Source organism: Penicillium cinerascens (assembly GCF_028974065.1).
Source record: "Penicillium cinerascens strain IBT 15544 chromosome Unknown contig_5_segment0_segment0, whole genome shotgun sequence".
Classification (NCBI taxonomy): domain Eukaryota; kingdom Fungi; phylum Ascomycota; class Eurotiomycetes; order Eurotiales; family Aspergillaceae; genus Penicillium; species Penicillium cinerascens.
The window spans coordinates 1,187,252-1,210,219 of NW_026695294.1; the positions used below are offsets into that span (position 1 = coordinate 1,187,252).

General features: G+C 53.0%; 7 protein-coding genes across 7 annotated transcripts; 4 read left to right on the forward strand and 3 right to left on the reverse strand.

Moving 5' to 3' along the window:
* Positions 1-653: 653 nt before the first annotated feature.
* Positions 654-1,949, forward strand: fdh (formate dehydrogenase (NAD+) FDH1; the record flags this gene model as incomplete). The annotated part of the gene is made up of 2 exons (XM_058451957.1): positions 654-833; positions 888-1,949. 2 exons carry the CDS (start codon positions 654-656, stop codon positions 1,947-1,949), a joined length of 1,242 nt encoding a protein of 413 aa, XP_058308495.1.
* Positions 1,950-2,530: 581 nt separating this feature from the next.
* On the reverse strand, positions 2,531-3,078 carry N7498_004896 (uncharacterized protein; the record flags this gene model as incomplete). The annotated part of the gene is made up of 2 exons (XM_058451958.1): positions 2,531-2,953; positions 3,052-3,078. 2 exons carry the CDS (start codon positions 3,076-3,078, stop codon positions 2,531-2,533), a joined length of 450 nt encoding a protein of 149 aa, XP_058308496.1.
* A 717-nt stretch (positions 3,079-3,795) lies between these two features.
* Positions 3,796-9,299, forward strand: N7498_004897 (formin sepA; the record flags this gene model as incomplete). Its single annotated transcript, XM_058451959.1, has 3 exons — positions 3,796-4,970; positions 5,022-8,472; positions 8,529-9,299. The coding sequence occupies 3 exons, from the start codon at positions 3,796-3,798 to the stop codon at positions 9,297-9,299; spliced, it is 5,397 nt and encodes a 1,798-aa protein (XP_058308497.1).
* A 1,998-nt stretch (positions 9,300-11,297) lies between these two features.
* On the forward strand, positions 11,298-12,965 carry N7498_004898 (tRNA modification GTPase; the record flags this gene model as incomplete). The annotated part of the gene is made up of 2 exons (XM_058451960.1): positions 11,298-11,393; positions 11,460-12,965. The coding sequence occupies 2 exons, from the start codon at positions 11,298-11,300 to the stop codon at positions 12,963-12,965; spliced, it is 1,602 nt and encodes a 533-aa protein (XP_058308498.1).
* Positions 12,966-14,922: 1,957 nt separating this feature from the next.
* Positions 14,923-15,719, forward strand: N7498_004899 (putative C2H2 finger domain protein; the record flags this gene model as incomplete). Its single annotated transcript, XM_058451961.1, has 2 exons — positions 14,923-15,327; positions 15,390-15,719. 2 exons carry the CDS (start codon positions 14,923-14,925, stop codon positions 15,717-15,719), a joined length of 735 nt encoding a protein of 244 aa, XP_058308499.1.
* A 255-nt stretch (positions 15,720-15,974) lies between these two features.
* Positions 15,975-19,504, reverse strand: N7498_004900 (ankyrin repeat protein; the record flags this gene model as incomplete). Its single annotated transcript, XM_058451962.1, has 2 exons — positions 15,975-19,011; positions 19,062-19,504. 2 exons carry the CDS (start codon positions 19,502-19,504, stop codon positions 15,975-15,977), a joined length of 3,480 nt encoding a protein of 1,159 aa, XP_058308500.1.
* Positions 19,505-19,971: 467 nt separating this feature from the next.
* lysF (homoaconitase LysF) lies at positions 19,972-22,308 on the reverse strand (the record flags this gene model as incomplete). The annotated part of the gene is made up of 1 exon (XM_058451963.1): positions 19,972-22,308. The coding sequence occupies one exon, from the start codon at positions 22,306-22,308 to the stop codon at positions 19,972-19,974; it is 2,337 nt and encodes a 778-aa protein (XP_058308501.1).
* Between the last annotated feature and the right edge of the window lie 660 nt (positions 22,309-22,968).

Here is a 22,968-nt window from a genome sequence, read left to right on the forward strand (position 1 = left end):
TCGCTAGCGCCGAGGCTATGCGCCGTACCGTGCATGTACTACGCGGATCACCCTGCGGCCAATATTCGGACTCGGGCGCCGTGAACGGTCCAGCATGGCATCTTCCCCCCCCCTCGTGCGGAGAACATCACGATCATGAGTGGTGCGGTTCCCCATCCGCCGTCCGAGCCGGTCCATCCACTGGCCCGCCCCTTGCCGTCTCTGCAAGTTCTCGCTTTCTGAGGGGGAAGTACATCGTGTTTTGGGTTCTGGTGGCTCCAACCCACCTTTGCTATGGCAAATGGAGGGGCCATCGGAGAGAGGGGCAGTCTGTCTATATATAGTGGGTGTGACCAGGTTGACTCTCCTTTTTTTCTCTTTCTCTATTATCATCCCAACTTCATCCTTCCATCCCCGGAATTAATTTAAAATAAGGTGAGATTCAAAAGCGATCCGTGTCCCTTACATCACGCCTGAAATGGCGCGTACTCTTCCCCACTTTATTCCCCCGCTCCCGCCAACCCTAGAGCTGCCCTCTCCAAGACCGGTTCGGGGTCAATTGACTTCATCGACCGGGTATCCGGATTCCGTTGAAACTCATAAAGAAGCTTCCTCGCTAACCTTCTTCAAAAGTTTTTCACACTTCTCTGATCCTCTCCTGATCATCATTCAAAATGGTATTTATCTCTTCCCTTTCCCGTCAGTTGCGACGGCCCGCCACCAAGCTCTTTTCCTCCGGCCTTAAGCCTACAGCTACCACTGGCTCCTTTGCGCCGACCAGTGCCTTTACCAATGCTCGTACGCTGACCGCATCTACTAAACTTCAGGGCAAAGTTCTTCTTGTTCTGTACGACGTAAGTGGAAGATTTTCCTCGGTGATTTTATATCATGGCTAATATTGGCTACAGGGCCACGAGCACTCCAAGCAGCAACCCAAGCTGCTCGGTACCACCGAGAATGAGCTCGGCATCCGCAAGTGGCTTGAGGACCAGGGCCACACCCTGGTCACCACCTCTGACAAGGAGGGCGAGAACTCCACCTTCGACAAGGAGCTGGTCGACGCCGAGGTCATCATCACCACTCCCTTCCACCCCGGTTACCTCACCGCTGAGCGCCTCGCCAAGGCTAAGAAGCTGAAGCTCGCCGTCACTGCCGGTATTGGTTCCGACCACGTTGACCTGAACGCTGCCAACAAGACCAACGGCGGTATCACCGTCGCTGAGGTCACCGGCTCCAACGTCGTCTCCGTCGCTGAGCACGTTATCATGACCATCCTTACCCTGGTCCGCAACTTCGTCCCCGCTCACGATCAGATCCGCAACGGCGAATGGGACGTCGCTGCTGTCGCCAAGAACGAGTTCGACCTCGAGGGCAAGGTTGTCGGTACCGTCGCCGTCGGCCGTATTGGTGAGCGTGTTCTGCGCCGTCTGAAGCCCTTCGACTGCAAGGAGCTGCTTTACTACGACTACCAGCCTCTCTCCCCCGAGACCGAGAAGGAGATCGGCTGCCGCCGTGTCGAGAAACTCGAGGATATGCTTGCTCAGTGTGACGTTGTCACCATCAACTGCCCTCTCCACGAGCAGACCCGCGGTCTGTTCAACAAGGAGCTCATCTCGAAGATGAAGCCCGGTGCTTGGCTCGTCAACACTGCCCGTGGCGCTATTGTCGTCAAGGAGGACGTTGCCGAGGCCCTCAAGTCTGGTCACCTCCGCGGCTACGGTGGTGATGTCTGGTTCCCCCAGCCCGCTCCCAAGGATCACCCTCTCCGCTACGCCGAGCACCCCTGGGGCGGCGGTAACGCCATGGTTCCCCACATGTCGGGTACCTCCATCGACGCTCAGGTCCGCTACGCCGAGGGCACCAAGAACATCCTGGAGAGCTACTTCTCCGGCCGTGAGGACTACCGCCCTCAGGACCTGATCGTCCACAAGGGTGACTACGCCACCAAGGCCTACGGTCAGCGCAAGTAAATCTTGCCCGGAATTTAAAACCTCTCAAATTGGGCTCTTATGATTTTCCTTTGGGTTCTTTTTTCTGATTGTTCAACATACTCTCAATCCCACTTGCCCGGAAGGCATGGGTTTGGTACAAATGTCGCATCTACGATACCAATGAAATAAATATTCATCAGTGATTCCTTGTTTTGAGTAGTTGACTGCAGATGTAAGCGCAAAGATCATCGGAGTGGGGCCGCTGTCGATCTCAACGGAGGTTAGTACACAGTAGATCGCAAAATGAGTCCGGCCAGGTCTTGTGGATCCCAGATTTTGTGTAGCTTGGCTATTGCAAGATGCATACGTTACTCATGTTCCTGACATCCAATCTACTCGTAAGCGGCCAAATTATAAGGTTGTCCATATCGTGGTTTCGTATGTTATTCTATTTACTATGCCCGCGAAGCGGACGGTCATACCAACTTGCAGACACACCAGGGCCACTTGGATAGACATCAGTCTAAGCCGCAAACGGGTATACTGATGCCTGATACGAATCGCTTAACCACAAAAACGCCGACCATGAAAATAAACCGCAATCAGACACGGCGGAAACATCAATGTCGATTTCCCGCGTGTTCTCGCCCTTCAGGTTCATCGTCGTCACTGTCATCCATAAAGCCCTCTTCCAAGTCTCGACTCAGGCGGCTTTCGGCCTCCGCTGCGGTACTCCGACGGCGCTCAAGGGCCTCCCTTCGCGCAGCGTTCATGCCCATGCCGACCATCAGCTCGCCTTCATCTTCATCAATGCTGATGTTGTCGTGGTCTGCTAAGTGTGCACCTCGTCGCCATGATGATGGAAGGAAAAAGCGCATCAATGCATCGGCCATGCGATCACGGAGCGAGAGTGTATGTGCAGATATGGTGTGAAGAGGGAGATATTGGGAATACCGCTGATGGTACCGTCGGAAGAATGGGATGACCAAGAATGAGAAAACAAGGTAAACCGTCAGAGCAATCGAGGCTGGAATTAGGATTGTCTGGAAGGAGGTGTAGTCAGTTCATTGGTCCTCGATAAAAGTACGCCGTAGGGATGACGACGCCGTAACACAAGGGGTGAAAAAGGGCCTGCGCAAACCTTTGCAAAACTGCTGGAGGAGCCCATTGTGTATATCGCGCCTCAGGGACAATGTCGCCTCAGGGACAACGTATTGCTGAGATAGTAGTGGCAGAGGATGTCCGGTGGTCCCAAAGGAAGTGGACTGGGGATCTGTTTACTGCGGAGTATCGGAACACGGAGTAGATCACCTTCGGTTCGAAGATAGGTGCTCGGTGAGGAACGACTGAGAAACCACAATGTCTGCAGACTGAAACTATCAATCGCGCATCATCCTCGCTTCTCAAAACCGTCAAATAGTCAGACGGTCAAGGAAGACGCTTCCCCACGCGACTGCCTCATCCTGAATCACCTGATCTCACGTGCAGGCGGTCGGGGAGTTTCTCCGGCGCCCCCTAATCAGGCACTTGGTGACGCCCGTGCTTTCAGTTGATCGACCCTGGCGTCAGAACTCGCCGGCACTTGCATGCTGCAACTATTTTCGGATCACCCTTTCATTCTTTTCTTTGTGTGGTATCCGCTCTCTGCTGTGCGTGGCCCTCAACGCGCTTCCGCCGTAGCCTAAAGCGGGTATACTAACTAGGGAGGGACATTACAGATCTTCAGACTATTGTGAATGTCCTCTTTTTCGACCACCGGATCCCTAGCGATCACCCCCACCCTGGCCTGCGATCTTCGTTAATTCCTCTCGTCCGTTCTTTGTGTGTGTGCGAGGAAGCGCCCTTTATGCTGCTCCCTGCCACTTCTCAGTGATCCTCCGCCAATATGCCCGCAAATGCAGACAAGTCCAGGCAATCCTCGGCTGGGAAATCGTTTTTTGGGAGGAAACTGTACAAGGACAGGCCGAATGATGAGCGCTATGATGGATACGGTGGCTCCTACGACAGCTTAGCCCCGCCAGGAAGTGCCGCTGGCTCTCGCTCTTCGCGCTATTCGAAACGGTCCTCAATCCAATCCGTTGACATGACCCATGATCTCGACCCCGGAAGTCTCGCTCCGACAGCAGGTGTAATTACGTCCATTCCGTTCGAGAGTCTTCCCTCAGACACGAGAAACCCGATCCCCATCGAGAGCATGTCCCGTCCCGACTCCTCCCGCCAGGAGCCCTCGCCCAACCATATCGGCAAGACTGGCGGCGATTTTCATCAATATCCTACCTGGACGTCGACTTCCGCGCCAAACGGATCTGGCTCACATCCCTCAGGGCCCCGCCCGCCCCCGCATGCCACGAATATGACCATGACGAGCAGCGCATCGGGAGACCGCGGTACGAGGTATCAACAATGGGGACGTCCGGGAAGCTCAGCAGCAAATCCTGGCATGAGCCATAACTCGATTGACTCCTCTTCGAATTCTCGCACGTCGCTCGACCAAACCAGTCTTTATTCATCCCACTCTTCCAATACCCGTGGCTCGAATTATTTTTCCTCCTCGGATGGCTCCGCTCGTACCCTCACACCCTCCCATTCCGGCGACCGCAATACCGCTTTCCACTCCAGTGGAAGTTCTTCGCGCTTGTCAAATGCACAAGCTGCATGGCAAGCCTCCCAGCATAATATACCAGCAGCCGTGCCTCGCCCGCCCGACAACTACCTGACTCGACCCAGAGATGATCGCATTGTTGATCAATTATTTCTGGAGCTTATGCAGAAGCGAGGATGGCAGAATCTTCCAGAACAGGCCAAACGGCAAATGCTGTCCTATCCTGCTTCTAAGAAGTGGACCCTGGTTCATCAGGATCGACTGACAGAGCTGCAGGGTGAACAGAAGAGAAGACAGAATGCCCGGCAAACCCATGGTCATGATGGTCTCTCGGGTCTGCTCGAGCGCGCCGATGAGGAGGGAAGCCCGGAGTGGTATGTAAAGAAGGTCATGGATGACACAATTACTTCCAAGCAGCTCGCCAGTTTGAGCGTCAGCTTGCGGACACAACCGATCAGGTATGATTTGCACAAAGCACTTTGTTGTAAACATCTCTAACATTAATTCAGCTGGGTGAAAGCGTTTGTTGAAGCTCAGGGTCAAGTTGCCCTGACCAATGTTCTCAACAAAATCAATCGACAAAAAGCCTCCGGTCCCGTCCCTGCTCCACCGACGGGCGACAAAGATCTGGATCGCGAGTATGACATTGCCAAATGTTTGAAAGGTCTTATGAACAACAAGTATGGTGCGGATGATGCCCTTGAGCACCAAGGAGTTCTCGTCGCCCTTGTCAACTCGCTATCATCGCCTCGTCTCAATACTCGAAAACTTGTCAGCGAAGTCCTCACCTTCCTATGTCACTGGGCCGAGGGTCAAGGCCACCAGAAGGTCTTGCAGGCCATGGACAGGGTCAAGAACGACCACAGTGAAACTGGCCGCTTCGATGCTTGGATGCGTATTGTCGAGGTTACCATTGATGGCCGTGGAAAGATGGGAAGTTTGGTCGGCGCCAGCGAAGAGTACCGCAGTGGAGGCATTGGCATGGAAAACCTTCTCATGGAGTATGCCGTCTCAACAATGATCCTCATCAACATGCTAGTCGATGGTGCAGAGACCGACCTGCAACTGCGATGCCATATCCGAGCTCAATTTATCTCATGCGGTGTCAAACGTCTTCTGACGAAGATGGAGGGCTTCCAGTATGAGGTGATCGACAAGCAGATCGAGCGCTTCCGTGAAAACGAGGCTATCGATTATGAGGATCTTCTCCAACGGGAGGGCAGCAGTATGAAGGACAGCGTCGAGGGCGAAGTCAAGGATATGAGCGACCCACTCCAAATCGCAGATGCAATTGCGACCAGGATCAATGGAACTAGGGCTCACGACTACTTCCTCTCAGCCATGCAGCATATGCTGTTGATTCGTGAGAATGGCGGCGAAGAGGGTCTACGAATGTTCCAGCTCGTAGACGCCATGATGAGCTATGTGGCCATGGACCGGAGGCTTCCCGATCTGGATCTTCGACAGGGCTTGGGTTTCACCGTGCAAAGTCTGTTGGATCGGCTTCATACAGATGCCGAGGCAAGGCGGGTGTACGACGAGGCTTTAGAAGCTCGTCAAATCGCAGAAGCGGCCATTGCCGAGCGTGATGAGATGAAAGCTCAGGTAGAGCTCGGCGCAGAGGGCCTTGTTAAGAAGCTTCAGAAGCAGATTGACGAGCAGGCCGGCATCATTGAGCTGCAAACCCGGACCAACGAATCTTTCAAGGCCGAGGTTGCAGAAGTTCAAAGACTGCGCGCCCAAGAGTTGCAGCGCAATGAGTTGGAGACGCGCGAGTTGTACCTTATGCTTCGGGATGCCCAGGATATTGCTGCATCCAACGCCCGGAAGAATGCCGCCCCCGATTCAGATCCATCGCAAATGCCTGGCATTATGGATCGCGAGCGGCTCATGGAGCGCCTGGAGCGCCAACTCGAGAGAACTAAGACCCAGTTCAAGCTCGAAGGCAAGGTTTGGGGTCAACATGGTCCATCCGATCGGCTCCGTGAGCTGCGCGAGAAAATGGATGGCGAAGAAGATGATGATGATTCCAGCGAGGAGTTCACCGAGGAAACTCGTCGCAACATTAGCTCCACTTCTCTGGGATCCGTCTATAGGAAGCGCAGCCATATGCCTGAAATGGATCGGGGTCCTGATCCCGAGAGGCTCGAGACTATGGATGAAAATGACGAGGTGGTTTTTGAAAAGCCTCGTATAGTGGACTTGCGACCTCGCATGAACCCTGCTCAGGCCACTGGATTGCTCGGCGAGCTGGCCTCGAGGGTTCCAAAGTATGATGAAGGCCCTGAGGGCTCTGGCACTGCACCTGAAGCGACGGAAGCCGCGCCAGAGGATGTCAGTGCTGCCGTAGCCGAAGCCGAGGCCGTGGCCAAGGAAGAGGCAGCCAAGAAGGCTATGCCTCCGCCTCCAGCGCCCCCTGGTGGTGCCAAAATCATACCACCACCTCCCCCTCCCCCAGGTGGCAGTACGGTGCCCCCTCCTCCACCTCCTCCCGGTGGTATCAAGACCCCTCCTCCGCCGCCGCCAGGGGGTGCCACGGTCCCCGGCCCCCCGCCGCCGCCTCCCCCTCCTGGAGGCAAAGCCGGTGTTCCTCCCCCTCCCCCGCCCCCGGGCGCGGGAGGTATTGGTGCTCCTCCACCACCGCCTCCAGCTCCTGGGGTCAAGGGTGGATTTGCGCCTCCCCCTCCCCCGCCTCCCAGTGCTCCATTGGGCGCTGGTTGGAGGCCCACCTACATGATGGACGATGCAGTTCCCTCCACAACCCACTTGCCGTCCATTAGACCCAAGAAGAAGCTTAAGGCTTTGCATTGGGACAAGGTTGATACTCCCCAGGTGACGGTCTGGGCCGCCCACGCCCCAACCCAGCAGGAGAAAGAACAAAAATACACCGATCTAGCCAAGAAAGGTGTATTGGACGAGGTTGAGCGTCTGTTCATGGCTAAAGAGCATAAGATCTTCGGGACTAGCACGGCCGCCAAGCAACGCAAGGACAAGAAACAGATCATCTCCAACGACCTGTCCAAGAACTTCCAGATCGCCCTCGCCAAATTCTCCCAGTTCCCAGCTGATGATGTTGTGCGAATGGTCATTCACTGTGACCGGGAAATCCTGGATAACATGGTTGTCATGGACTTCTTGCAAAGAGATGAAATGTGCACCATTCCCGAAAACGTTGGCAAGTTGATGGCTCCGTACAGTCGAGACTGGACAGTTCCTGGTGCTGCCAGTTCCGAGCGTGAGCAAGATCCTGCCGAGCTCACTCGCGAGGATCAAATCTACCTGTCCACTGCCTTTGAGCTGAACCACTACTGGAAGGCAAGAATGAGAGCGCTTGCGCTGACCCGCTCCTTTGAGCACGAGTACGAGTACATCTCATCTAGGTTGCAAGAAGTCGTCAAAGTCAGCGAGTCCCTGCGGGATTCCGTCTCTTTGATGAACGTCCTCGGTCTGATTTTGGATATTGGTAACTTCATGAACGATGCCAATAAGCAAGCCCAGGGCTTCAAGCTTAGCTCGCTCGCCCGCCTGGGTATGGTCAAGGATGACAAGAACGAGACTACCTTTGCCGATTTGGTCGAGCGTATCGTTCGCAACCAATACCCCGAGTGGGAAGGATTCGCCGATGAGATTGCAGGCGTCGTTGGCCTGCAGAAGATCAACGTGGATCAGCTGCGCACCGATTCCGTGAAGTATATCAGCAACATTAAGAATGTGCAGTCCAGCTTGGATGCTGGTAACCTGAGTGACCCGAAGAAATTCCATCCTCAGGATCGTGTCAGCCAGGTTGTTCAGCGAAGCATGAAGGATGCTCGTCGGAAGGCCGAGCAGTTGCAGTTGTACCTAGATGAGATGGTCAAGTCGTACGACGAAATCATGATGTTCTACGGCGAAGACAACACAGACGAGAACGCCCGGCGGGACTTCTTCGCGAAGTTGTCTTCATTCTTGGTGGAGTGGAAGGTTGGTTTATTCATGCTCGTTTTTGTGATCGAGATTGCTAACCATATGATCAACAGAAATCGCGAGAGAAGAACATTGGACTGGAAGAGTCTAGGAAGCGTACTGAGGCATCCCTGGCTCGCAAGCGGGTTAACGTTAACCTTGCCAATGGCAGTCCTACTGCGGAGGCACCTAGCTCACCTGCTTCAAGTGGTGCAATGGACTCCTTACTGGAGAAGCTTCGTGCAGCCGCACCCCAAGCCAAGGATCAACGAGACCGCCGTCGCCGTGCTCGTCTGAAGGAACGCTACCAGGTTCGCGTGGCCTCTGGCCAGAAGCCGCCTGAAGCTGAAAGCGAAGAGGGCGAAGAGGGCGCTGAAAAGCCAGCCGATGGCGATGACAAGCCCGACGAGAATGGTCTTTTGAGTCCTCCGATCCCCGAAGAGGGAGGAGAAAGCGCTACGGAGAACCAAGTGTCTGAAGGCGAGGACGTTGCTGACCGTGCAGCCAGCATGCTCCTCGGCCTACGGAGTAACTCTGATGGCGGTGGCGATCGTTTCAGACGCAGAAGAGAAAGCGCCGACGAAGAGCGCCGCAATCGTCGCATGAGACGCCGCAATGGTGCAAGCGGAAGCAAAGATAGCGCTGATGGCGGCCTACCAACCGTCCAAGAACCGCGGTCTCCATCGCGGACCGACTCCGTTGGCACAGAGAATGCCCTGCCGAGCCCGCCCCAGGAAGAATCACAACCATCGGAGCCGCCATCTATCATTGTGTCAGAGCAGCATGATGCTCCTGAATCTGAGGCCGGTTCATCTCCCAATCAACCGATTGAACTTTCGGATTGAGTTCAGGTCCCCATAATCTAATGTCTAGATTCCCTGATGCCGTCTCGGAATCTTTCCTTTTCTTTCTTTGTCTGCATCACAAACCTATCACCCTCGACTGTATAATACCCTTTTTTTTCTCCCTGCCCGCTCCTTGAACGCCATTCCCTTTCACTCGTCTGTGATGAGCATGGTGTGATGATACCATCGTCTTTTGTTTTGCCTTCCATGTGCAATTTCTCTTGGTTTGTCTGTCGAGGGCACATTCGCATACTCACCCGGCTGCTGCGCTGAGTGCGGTCTCTCTCATTGTACATAATTCTCCTTTACTCCTTCATGCCCTTTTGGTCATGATATCATGTCTGTGTCAAAAGCTTTGTCAATTGCATCTCCTGGATGTCTGATCTTCTATTTTTGGTTCCTCGAACTTATTTGTGGATGCACAGATCTGCGTATATATCCTGTTTACTTAGAGGAGATTTGATAATTAGACTATGATACAATTGGGCTGGAATTCAGGGACTTGAAGTTGTAGAACGAGGACCTGTGGTTTTCCACGTAACTGGTTAGTTACCATCTTCTTTATGTCATCAAGGGAGGAGCCAGAACACATGCCCGTTTCCTCCAATTCGAAGCCTCACTGTCCTTTGTGCTCCCAAGCTCTGGCTAGTTTCACTCTCCAGGGCCCTTCATCTGTGCTCTTTTACAGATGATCATAAAATCATGATTCTACAAGCCGTATCTCTAAGATTCCTTTTTCCGCAACGGCATCATTATTGCAGGACATGACGATTCCCGAAGACGTCCAGCGAGCCTCGGTGATTGCTCGTTGTGCGGATCCGTTGCCTGGCAGCATCATCAGCCAATATGGGAAGCGTGTTATCAGAATATCTGATCATGAAGTGGTTAAGTGGGGTCCAGATATAACGAAAGAAGAAGCCGAGAATCAAAGGATGGCCTATGAACTTCTAGACCAACGTATTGTTCGTGTCCCTCGGGTGTTTTATTTCTTTTCCGATGAACGCGACTGCGGCTATATTGTGATGGAGTTTGTAGATGGGAGGATCATCGATCCACTGGAAGACCCAGCAGCTATCAAAAAGTTTGCAAGCGTGCTCAACTATTTCGCGACATTTCGGCGTGCCACTCCTGGACCCCTCTGTGGAGGGGTTTCTCGCGGGCTTCTCTTTCCGGAGACCGAAGATCTGGTTTTCGACAGTCTTGATGGGATGGAGAAGTGGTTCAATAGCCGGCTTTTCGCACACAACCCGAAGCTGACATTCCAAGGCTGCCAGTTCGTTCTCTGCCATTTGGACATAGCGCCTCGAAATATTCTATGGCAGGAAGATGGCTCTCTGTGTCTCGTTGATTGGGCATCTGCCGGCTACTATCCATGGTTGTTTGAGTTTTGTATGCAGTGGATTATTGAAGGGAAAGACGGCAATTTCAACTCTCTTCTTTTGAACTCAATGGGTCCTCTCCTGGATCAAGAGATGCTGCAGAAGGAGCCACTTCTGTGTGCGTGGAGCGATATCCAAAAGCATCCGTTGTACGTGCACGAGCTTCCAATTTCTTGCTGATTGAAACTCACTCCCCTCCCAGCCAGTCCAAAGAGATGAAGGCCAGCCAAAGACCATTGAAAGACTTACCGGGGCATATCCCTGTGCCTCCTCCTCCAATGCCAGCATACCCACCAAACTGGATTAAGCAGGTTGACGCGAATGGCTGTAGACAACCTTGGGAGTGGGTCACGTGCCCCTTATCGTTATCATTATCGTGAATTGCGACAGCTCGTTCAACATTTGCAACTCGCGACAAACACGATAATAATTGCGCATGCGAACCTTTAGATCTCGAGTCTTACGTTGGGCTCCTGTCCACACACCATGGAATCCAACAAGAGCGGCTGATCTGCATGACTTGCCCTTTAAACGTCATGCACCAATTGCCGCAACGCCGCTGCTGCGGAGGAATCCAGGTCACATTCGGGGCTTCTGCTCGTCTGTTCCCTCGCGGTTTATGCTAGACGCAGATTCCACAATTTATGCTCTGTCTACAGCACCGGGTAGAGCAGCCATTGCCGTCGTGCGGGTATCTGGTCCGGCATGCGTTTCGGTACGTCCTCACAGAGCTTCGGCTGCGTCGCGTGAACGTAAACTAATGGCATGGCCATACATTTAGATCTACAAAGCATTATGCCCTCAAACTCCGCTCCCGAAACCGCGCTTCGCTACACTGCGCACCCTTTATGATCCAGCACAACCAGCCTCCGCTAGCAGCGTCCTGGATGCCGGTGCCCTCGTGCTCTACTTTCCCGGACCGAAAACTGTCACTGGCGAAGATGTGCTAGAACTTCATATCCACGGAGGACCGGCAATCGTCAAGGCCGTGTTAGCCGCCATCTCAAAAACACCCCACCCCGACACGGTAGTCCGGTACGCGGAACCGGGCGAATTCACGCGTCGCGCCTTTATGAACGATCGACTTGGTCTCCCGCAGATCGAAGCTCTAGGCGATACATTATCCGCCGATACGGAACAACAACGTCGACTGGCTGTGCGCGGTGCAAGCGATGCACTGTTGAAACGTTACGAGCTCTGGCGGCAGCAGCTACTATATGCGCGCGGCGAGCTGGAAGCACTGATTGATTTCTCCGAGGATCAGCACTTTGACGAGTCGACTGAAGAGCTGGTTTCTTCGGTTGCGGCTCAGGTGCGAGACTTGCAGGTGCAGATTGGGTTTCATATCCAGAATGCTTCCAGGGGTGAATTGCTCCGCAATGGTATCAAGGTTGCGCTCCTAGGTGCCCCTAATGCCGGGAAAAGCTCCTTGCTTAATCGCATTGTTGGGAAAGAGGCTGCTATCGTGAGTACTGAGGAGGGCACGACGCGGGATATTGTCGATGTTGGGATTGATCTGGGTGGGTGGTTCTGTAAGCTTGGCGATATGGCTGGAATCCGCGCAGAGGCTGGAACTACGCCCGGGACAATTGTGGGTGCTGTTGAGAAGGAGGGTATTCGTCGGGCGAGGGCCAGGGCTTTGGAGTCGGATGTCGTGGTTGTTGTTCTCTCGCTGGAAAACACGTCCCAAGGTGTTCGTCTTTTCGTGGAACCCGAGGTTCTTGACGCGGTCAATGACTGTGTCAAGGCCGATAAATGCCTGGTCATTGCTATCAACAAATGCGACAAGCTCTCAAACGAGAAAGACGAACTTCCGGCTCTGACCGATTCTATTCGTGACGTCTTCCCTGCCGTGCCCACAGATCGAGTCTTCGCCATCTCTTGCAGTGAAGCACAACGCGGATCATCGCCCTCCGTGTCCGATCCTGGTCATCTACAAGCGTTCCTACGCGGGCTGATCTCGACCTTTGAGCAGATCGCGTCCCCGCTGGGCATGGATGGGGAACAAGGCCAATATGATACATCGTATTGGGAAGATTCACTGGGCGTAACTCATCGCCAAAGCTCGAATTTACAAAGATGCCTCCATCACCTCGACGACTTCCTTTCCCAGTCCACGCCCTCCGAGAGCCCCTCCGAGAACGATTTCGCCTCCATTGACGGCGAGATTGATATCGTCACGGCCGCTGAGCATCTCCGCTTTGCAGCAGATATGCTGGCCAAGATCACCGGCAAGGGTGAAAGTGGAGATGTCGAAGATGTGTTGGGTGTTGTCTTTGAGAAGTGAGTGTCCCTTTTTTTGGTGCGATTCCGTGGATGGCGAATTGACTTTGATCATATAGATTTTGCGTCGGGAAATGAACCACCCAATGATTCTGTTCTACCCGTGCATTCATGTTGATTTTATCCACACATTGTGATGATTGCCGACGTGGTCGTATTCGAGCCGGCCATTCTCGAGGAGTGCCATTTAAATAAATGATGATGCGGTTCATCGCTGTACGAGACAGCGAGCTCAGGGGCATCAGCTGGATGTCTTGGTCGTCTCATCTGTCTTGCTGGCAGGCGAATTATAACCTCCACGACCCATTGTGAGAGGCGTTGTATAGATAGCGGGGTGCTTCAGAAGAGATCTGTATAGATAGCGAGATTTTTTGGAAAGTCGATGTTCAAGAAATGGATATTAGATATCGACAATGTATAATACTATGAGAGTGAGGCTTGAAAGGATATATAGATCACGGACACGTTGCATAGCCCGTATTTATATCAGCCTGCCGAACCAGTGTCCGCCCCGGTCCAAGTTCCCAGCCATGAATCATCCTGGTATGCGGAATCTTCCACACTCTTCCTCATTCGGGCTATCCTCTAGACGAACCCCTGAATGACTGAGGAATTGGGGGCCGCATGTCTGACTCACGGCCGATTCATAGCTCCGGGTTCAGCTTCAATCCGTTCATCATCCCGCTGGGGATAGAAAAATACGCGACTGTGACTGGTTTTGGTACGCCTGGCTACCCGGGTAAGTGATAGCGTGATGTCTTGATAGTGCAGAAATGCTACGGTGTCGTTGATGACTCTATACACCCCGGTAAATGGGGGCCGTCTTCAGCTGACGATACGCGCTTCTTGCGGGTTTGAAGTTGAAACATGCCTCTAACGGTTTCGGGCGGGGTGTGGCGCAGGTTTTGATTATTAATTTTCGCAGGATTTGTGCAGAACTGGGACGACTAGTTTACTACGAGATGTATTCATTGGCTGTCGCGGATTGTATGAGTCTTAAGGCTGGAAAGTGTGTCAGATTCTAAGAATAGCGTTGCCAAGCGACCGAACGTTCTGTTCTACGCGTGTCTCTAGGTTGGTGTATTAGTTATTTGCGTGACCTGCACATGAGTATATCGCGACACTATTAATAGAAATAAGGAACCCACGTTGCGCCCTTGCAGTATTGTCGGGTGTTCATGTCTTAGTAATCCTGCTGGTCGTGTTTATTTTCTGGAGCTGACATGAGTTGATTGGTGGGTACTGCATGAGGTTCAGTACTTCCACTCGAGCCACTTAGCTACGACGCCATGAGATGGTGGGGGCCGCATGGGTTCTATGAATAGACCCTGCTCAACCATGTGGTATTTGCGCCTCTCTTTTGAACTACTGTATGCCTACCTTGCATGAGAGTTCGCGTTACCTTGCCTTTAGTCTGCCTCTATTGGAGAGTAGCTACTTTTAAACTTGGTGCTCCCGGCTACATAAGCCCCCCTCATTTTGGACCCCAGACCGAATTTAGATCCCGATAAAAGGCACCATCAGGCTATTTTTATTCAAGGTGGACAGCGCAGAGCCTTAACCTGAATAGGAATTTTGTAAACATCGTATAGACTGTCAGGAGCATCAGAATGCAATGGGTCACACTAATCGCCTCGGTTATCTAATCATGGTGATTTTATTGCTAGAGATGACACAAGAAGGCTTCAGGCATGACAAGAAGGCTAATTATAGGCAAGCTAAGAAGTGCAGAGAGCAATTGGACCGCATGATTCTCGGAACCTTCATCGGTGAATAGCTTCACTTCGAGTTGACTCGTCCAATTCCTCCCCCGACGAGACATTCGGGACTGACCGCTATCTTGCATGGTTCCCCCCCCGCCCCGTGTGAATGTAGCTCACCATCCTCCCCTTCCCTCTTCTCTTGACGCTTACATCCATCTTCTCTGCGCCAGAGGTCCTGGACCCGGGTGCTCAAATATCATGACGCTCGTGTTTGGTCGCTACGTCCTGTTTGACAGCGACGGAGAGTACAATTGTCAAATCTGCTACAGAGGGTTCTCCAGGTCAGCAATCCTCGCCCACTGCCGAAACACCGGCAACCATGAATGGTGTGAGAGATGCGAGCGTGTCTTCAAGACAAAGCACGCAAAACTGGATCATCTCAGGGTCTCCCCAAACCATAACATCTGCATCTTCTGTAACCTGCGTCCGGACTTTCCCGATTACGAGGACTTGAGGGAGCACTACGTCGAAGCCCACTTTATGTGTCGCCTGTGCAATATCGTCCAGCATACAGAGTTTGACCTTGGTCAGCATATCATTTATGAGCATTTTGGCTGCGATATCTGCCTCCGTTCCTTTGAAAGCGATGACAATCTTCAACATGTAAGACTCCTCCCTCCCCTTCCAAGAAGGAGCCTCGAATAACACACATGTCAACATTATAGCACATGAAGGTTCATGAAGAGAAGAATCTAGAGTGCCCCAATTGTGATAAAAGGGTTGCTAGGCTGTCTTATCTTCTGCTGCACCTTGAGCGGAGCAGCTGCACTTCGGTCCGAAAGGTCAAGGGACTGGCCTTCCAATTCGACGATGAGGGTTACTACAGCTTTCTCACCCATAACCGGTCATTTTACTGTGAGAACTGCGATAGCAAATTTCGCTACCTGTCAAGTCTGTACCAGCACGTCGAAGACTCCACCGATTGTTCGCATTTGTTGGAGCAATACGGTTCAGATCTCAATGACCTTGCAAATTACATATTCAGTCACGTCTAGTGATTGAGGTATTTGCATCGCTCCCCGAGAGATGTCTTGGGGAACTGCGCGGAGCCCGACGCTCAAGCGTACAGATGAGGATGAGGTAAATCGACAGACATATGTCCGGAGCATCCCATTTTTGATAAGAAAAAGGGTGCAGTTGCGTAGTAGACACATTATTTTTGCAAGGAGGAAAAGCAAGTCGGAGGTGATATTCAAGTGTGCATTATCGTTAATCATAATTACAAGGCCAAATCATTAATAGCAGCATCATCAACCAAGCTTAATTCCCTCACGATGGTCTAGACTTGCGGGTATCTCAGGGGTTTGCCCCTCAGGTGCCGTATAAACAGAAGATATAGAGTCCGTGTCGGAACTATCATCGTCTTGTGTCTCTAAATCTTGAGAGCTGGTCCTAGGTACCGCGTACTGTTGCGATGGAAGTGATCGGGGGATCTGTGCTTCTTCGATAGGCTGATCCAAGTTCACAAGAGACGGCCCCATAGAACTTTGATTTCCTGTGCGGTATGGCAACGCTTGCGATGACTGTACGGGCGGAAACGGAGATGGTGGCAATGAGATTGGCGTGTATGTTGCGTGGACCCGCGGCAAATCGTGGGCTTGAGGCCTGGCTGGGCTTCTTGTTCTGCGCTGTTGGGACTGTGGTCTGGGTGTTCCGTGAGTCTCTTTTGATAAAGCCGCAATCCGGTCGCTAGTTAGAGGCAGCGTTGGTTCGTTGGTTGGTCCCACTTCTGTCGTGCCAGTGCTTGAGATGTCACGAGCAAATGCGACCTGGCTGGATGGCTGTACATTCTCTGGGCTTATAGACCGGGTGCTCAACGAGTCATAGGGCAGGCTCCCTAGGAGCTCTTGAGGGGTCGAGCTGTCTGCTTCAAAAATAGTTGAACTAGGGAAAGGGGGGTAAAAAACCGGTGGCGTATATGGTCTTGTAATTGAATGTCGTGGACTCAACGACTGAGGCACTGAGGAATGCATGGATACTTGGGCCGGCGTATTGGCTGCAGGCGGAGGAAGATGTTGGGCAGGCGTACGAGAAGAATGTGGATAGGATGATGGTGCCGAAGGTGAAATATGCGTTGAATTAGCAGATCTGAAGGCCTGCCCGAGAAGCTGCAGCACTTGATGTCTCTTTTCTTCGGAGACGCTGGGAGAAAATCCAATCGTTTGGGGCATGTTCATGATATCGGGGATTCCTGCCTCGGAGATGTTACTGCGCGACAATAGAAGGTGCAAGACTTCTGGATGGCCATGGTATGCTGCGTAGCGGACTGGTTGCCATCCTGCCTCGTCTTTCTTGAGAGGCGACGCACCCCGGTTTAACAAAAGAGAGAACACGTTCAAGTGGCCTCCCATCGCAGCCAAACAAAGTGGGGAGTCCTCTCGAAGACCAGTCTCAAACTTCATTGAAAGTGGAGATCCTCGATCCAGCAACCTTTGAACAGTAGCTGTGTGTCCGTAGCGACTTGCTACACAGAGGGCTCGATCACCGATGCCATTCCGAGCATCTAAAGAAGCTCCTTTGTCACATAGCAAGTCCAGCATGTGTATTGATCCTTTGGATGCGACGATGTGTAAAGGTCGTTGCTGATGCTGAGATTCTGACGCTTCGACATTGGCACCTGATAGAAGCAGGAGGTTCGCGATTTCAAAGCTGTCTGCCATACAAGCATAGTGAAGTGCAGTGAGTCCCGCTTTGCAAGGTCTGTCGAGGGGGATCCCTTTGCGTTGTAGGATATCCACCACAGCAAACTGGGACTGCATGACTGCCAAGTGCAGGGCTGTCCTGCCCATTTTGTTGACCGTATCCAGTGATCCTTTCTTCTTCTCGCTGAGTATTCTGACGGTTTCTCCATGGCCATTATAAGCTGCCCAATGAAGTGCTGTCATGCCTGTATCATCGGTGCTTCGAATAGAGGCGTTTCGTTTCAAGAGAAGATCAATTGCCTCTGACCTCCCCTCTTCGGCTGCACATATCAATGGTGTCTTTCTGTCACTGCCAAGTGCTTCGATGTTCGCTTTGCGGTCCAAAAGAATCCCTATGGCGTGCAGGTGACCAGCCCTGCACGCATAGTGCAAAGCCGTCATCATGGTTCCATCTTTGGCTTCCACATCAGCACCGTAACGAACCAGAAGCTCCACAATTTCGCCATCACCTCGTTTGGCAGCTGCATGAAGAGCAGTCAGCTGCTTGTCCGCTCGGGCGTTCACCTGGGCGTGATAGTTGAGCAAAATAAGTAGTGCATCTGCCTGGCCATAATCTGCAGCAATGCGCAATGCAGTCTTGCCCCGAGGGGTTTGAACCTCCATAAGATCACTCTCGACCACCAAAAGCTCCAAGGACCCGCAGTGACCACGAGAGGCGGCTAGGTGCAATGCTGTCCAGCCGGACGCGTCAGTCACCGCAACCTGGACATTACTCCGGAGCAGCAGATCAACAACATCGTCGTTGCCACAATGTGCGGCCACCAGGAGGGCATTCTTACCCCAGGTAGTATCTCGTGCCTCAAGATCACTACCTTGTATAATGAGCCGCTCTATATCCTCTCGAGTGCCGGTTTGGGCGGCTCTGACAATTTCCGGCACGAGAATTGCATCTTTGGAGGTGAGGTCGATGCTGGTATTGAAATCGGCTTCTACCTGCCGCCGTCTTCTCCCTGAGCCTGGGCTCTTAGACAAGTTTGGAGATGTTCCTGGAGACACGCTCAAAGTCGAGTTACTCCATGTGCTGGGACGTCCAATAAAAGTTTTAATCCTACTAAGCCTGGATTTAGACCGGTGCAATGGTAGAGATGGGACTTTGGAGTCAGTGACACGTCTTTGGAGTCCACCCAGATTTGGACGACGCGAAACATCACTTGTAGACATGCTCTTGCTGTGGATTGGGTGATGCACTGGCCCAGATGGGCTATTAGGGAGAATAAAATCGCCTTTTTGCGGTGGAGGGATTTCCAGCGATGAAATAGTCAAGTTGCTGGTTGCTGGAGTGTTGCTCCAGCCATTGTTGGTAACTGGGCTCCTATTACTGCTAGGGATCGAAGGTGGAGTCTCAACTGTCCCGAAGGTAGCCACTCGTTGGCCCAGGGCCCATTGATACACAGGAGACTCTTCCAATGTCTGGTTGAAGTCAACAGAGTTGTCACTGGTCGATTGGCGGCTGCTCTGCGAGACACTGATCGCATACGACGACCCGCGAGTTGACAGGAGAGTGGCGGTATCATCAGCAACTCTATGGATGATTCGACGAGTGGACTGTGTTCTGAGCAATTGTATTTGCTCCGTGAATGAACGACTGTAAAAGTTAGTGCTGATGCGCAATTGCTACGTTTACGCCGATCTCACCATTGACAGACTTGCAGCAGAAGCTGCAGGGCATTGACTTGGGCATGGAGCTTCTCTTGATGCCCTTTCATGGTCTCTTCATTCCATACAATTCGCATTCGAGCACGGAATCCGGTGAAGCTATCCTGCTTGATGCCCTGCACCAAGCGCGATACATCATAAGAGACAACCCCCATGACGACCTCGCAGCCTTTCATTGCTACTGCCAGGTCTCGTTTATACTCGTCCGATGATGGTCCCTTGGTGCTATTGGTGAGCGTCCAATCCTTCAGGCCGGTCAGGGCTGTACTGATGCAACTCAGCTCCTGGATCAGCGATTGAATCGTGAGGTCGGCATCCTTGAACCTCCCGTATAGCTGCTTCAGGTCATACACCGTAGAAGCGATGGCCTGCAACACCTGAACACCTGAAGAGACAACGCCGAGGGCAGTTATCGGATCCATGGTTCTGTACGGGAGCGGGACCATCCACGGATTTAATCCCGGAAGACGCTGCTGTATATGGGGCACATAGCGGGGGTGCATCTCCGCTAGCTTGGGGGCGGAGCTGAGGCGGTGCACTTCAGCTCAACCTACCCCTGATGGCGTCGCTGCATTGTTGTTCCTCGTTTTATAACGGTTATTATGATGTGTTGAACCACGGGTTGAAACATGCTATCCGCTTCAGAGTGTTTTGCTATTGTGGGTTGACTTGCAAGGATGGTATTGTCAACCCTCCACTCCGTTCCAGCCACTTCGATCTGATTACAATGCAAATGAATTCAATTCTTTTGTACAAGTTCTATCCATATAACTTCAAACCACTTTTCAGCTTAACAGGATGCGTCTATATAAATCAAAGCTCGGGTATCACGTCAAAAACGCCGCATTCCGGGGCAAACCAAGACTCAATCTCAGACAGACTTAAGCTTTTAAGCCTCGATCGCGTTCTTGACCCACTTCTCCAGGCCACCCTTGGCGATGATCTCCTGCACGTTGGGAGGGAGCTCGCCGACCTTGTGAGTCCACTTGGCTCCATTCTCACCCTCCTGCACTTCGATCTGGCTGCGGCGCACGTCCCAGGTCAGGGTCCAGCCAGTACGGCGGGTAAGGGCCTTGTCGTTGCCGAATGTCTCGCGCAGACGGCTGACCAGACGGGGAATCTCGAGACCCATCAGGGCGTTGTTGATCGAGTTCCGAGAGAAGATGTTGCCGAAGCTGCCGGCCACAACCAGCGGGATCTGCTTGGCCAGAATGGCAGTTGCGGCTTGCTCCCGCGAACTTCCGCAGCCGAAGTTGTAACCAGTCACCAGGATGTCGCCGGCCTTGGCGAGTGTCGAGAACTCGGTGTCGTAGTTGGACATACAAACCTGGGCCATGGTCTCCACGGGGACGTTGTCCTGGTAGGTATACTTGCCGGGATAGATACCGTCGGTATTGATGTTGTCGCCGTCACAGAAGACAATCTCGCCGGAGACCCGCTCGGGGAATCCGGGGTACACATCAGTCAGGGCATCATCGATAGGAGCCTCTTCAGCTGCGGCCTCGGCCGAAGGCGCAGGGGCGAACTTCTTCTCGCCGTCAGCCACAAGGTCATCGATCTGGCCGATGACCTTCTCCAGGGCCTCCTCCATAGTGAGCATCCGGTCCTCTTCCCGGATACCATCACCCTCCCCGCGAACCACGCCGTTCCAGCCTTCGGGGGATTTGTACCAGCCAGGGCCGGAGAGCTTTCCGCTCAGAGCACTGGCTGCCACAACTTCGGGGCTGCCCAGGTAAGCCTTGGCGTCGGTGCTACCCATGCGACCCTTGAAGTTACGGTTGGAAGCACTGATACCAACCTCGCCAGGCTCGAGCAGACCGGTACCGAGACCAATGCAGGGACCGCAGCCAGCCGGAAGAGTAGTAGCCCCGGCATCAAGCAGAACCTGCCAGTCACCAGCCTCCTCAGCAGCGATCTGCTCTGGAATAGACGCAGCAGCGATGTAAAACTGAACGCCGTCCGCAATCTTGGGAATCTGGCCATCGTTCTTCTCCGCGGCCTCCTTGAATACGCGAGCCGCGGCAGCAATGTCCGAGGCACGCGAGTTGGTGCAAGAAACCAGGTAGGCCTTGTTGACCGGAATGTTGGCAGCCTCCAACTCACTAAGAGGAGTAGCCACCTTGACCGAGTTGGGGCCGGACACGTAAGGAGTGAGCGAAGAAAGGTCCAAGAAAAGCTCCTTGGCGTACTTAGCACCCTTGTCCGCAGTGAGAGGGTTGGCGAACAGCTGCTCCAAGACAGGGTGAGTAAAACGCTCTGCGGCCTTGGTCTTGAAAGGTCCGTCAGCGAGGCCCATGGCAGCAGTGGTAGCCTTCGCCTTCAACCAGCCCTTGAGCACGCCGTCAATTGGGAACAGTCCGGACAGAGCACCCCATTCGGTGGTCATGTTGGCAATGGTCAAACGGTCATCCACGGGCAGACTCCACATTGTCTCCTCGGAACCGGTGAATTCGATGGCGTGGTTCAGGACCTCGTCCTGGCCGAACAGACCGCAGAGAGCAACGATCACATCCTTACCAGTGACACCGGGGGGCAGAACTCCGGTCAGGGTGACCTTCGCCACTGGGGGGATCTGCCACCAAGTCTTACCAGTCGCCCAGATACTGGCACCGTCGGTACGCACAATGGGAGTACCCAGACAGCCGACACCGCCGTACATATTGCTGTGGCTGTCTGAGGCCACGACCAAGGTACCGGGCCAGGCGAAGCCTTCCTCGACCATGATCTGGTGACCAATTCCTCGGCCGGCGGGATAGAACTCGACCCCGTGCAGCTTGGCAAAACTCTCGATTTGCTGGTACTTCTGCAGGTTCTTTTCGGACTTGTTCTGCACATCGTGGTCGAGGGTCATGACGATCTGGTTGGGGTCATGCAGCTTAGAGGCGCCAATGGACATGAACTTCAGTGCCACAGGCCATGAGTTGTCGTGAGTCATGCATCGGTGCGGAGATATGGTGACATAGTCGCCGGACTTGACAAACTTGTCCTTCGCGAGGCCGACGGAGTACTGCTGCACAATCTTCTCGGTGAGGGTTTGGGGCGTGGCCTTGGAGGCCTGCAGGGACGAGAAGAGGGCGGCGGCGGCAGGATCATCCAGCTGGGAGTGGAACGCCTGGTTGAAGAAGACGCGCGAAGTAGCGAAAGTTCGGCGCAGGGATCGGGGGACAGGGCTGCGCAAGGCCCAGCGCCGGCCAGAGCTAGCGGACGGCGTCAATCGAGACTGCATTGGGAGTTATGGTCAGTTCCGGAGCGCAGTTGTGGAATGCATGAACACTTACAGTCATGGTGCCCACCGACTCAAGACCAAATATAATACAAAAGACCTCGGAATTCAAACAGAAGAAAATGGCCCCGACTTTCGGCAAATGAGCAGCCGTATTTACGGAGATGACTCATGGCGCTCATCATTGGCCCGTGGCTTCAAAGAGTGCAAACATGTATCACGTGCTTGCGATGGATCCGCCGATGTCGGAGTCATTCCCTGGAGTATGAGAGCAACTCATGCATTTTACGACCATGGCAGCTTCCTTGGAGATATCGAACGGTTGTTTCAAATGTATCTTTCATATTTGATGTCATGATGGCATTCTTCGAGGTCTTCAAGCTCTGAAATCGACTCTAGGGATGTCGTATCCGCCCGCATCTTGTAGATCATCCCCGCCATCATGAGCCCGTGAAAAGATGATCACCGTACAGCTCATTCTGCTGGAAGGATGAATCTATTCGATATAACATGCAGTGGAGATCTATATTGGTATGTTTTGTCAGCAATTAAATTGATTCAACTCATAGTTAGTAGCCTCAATGGTCGACACATAGAGTTGACTCATACCCCGCCATTGCCGCCAAAATCCGTCGAAACCAATGCATTGGCCAGCAGAGAATA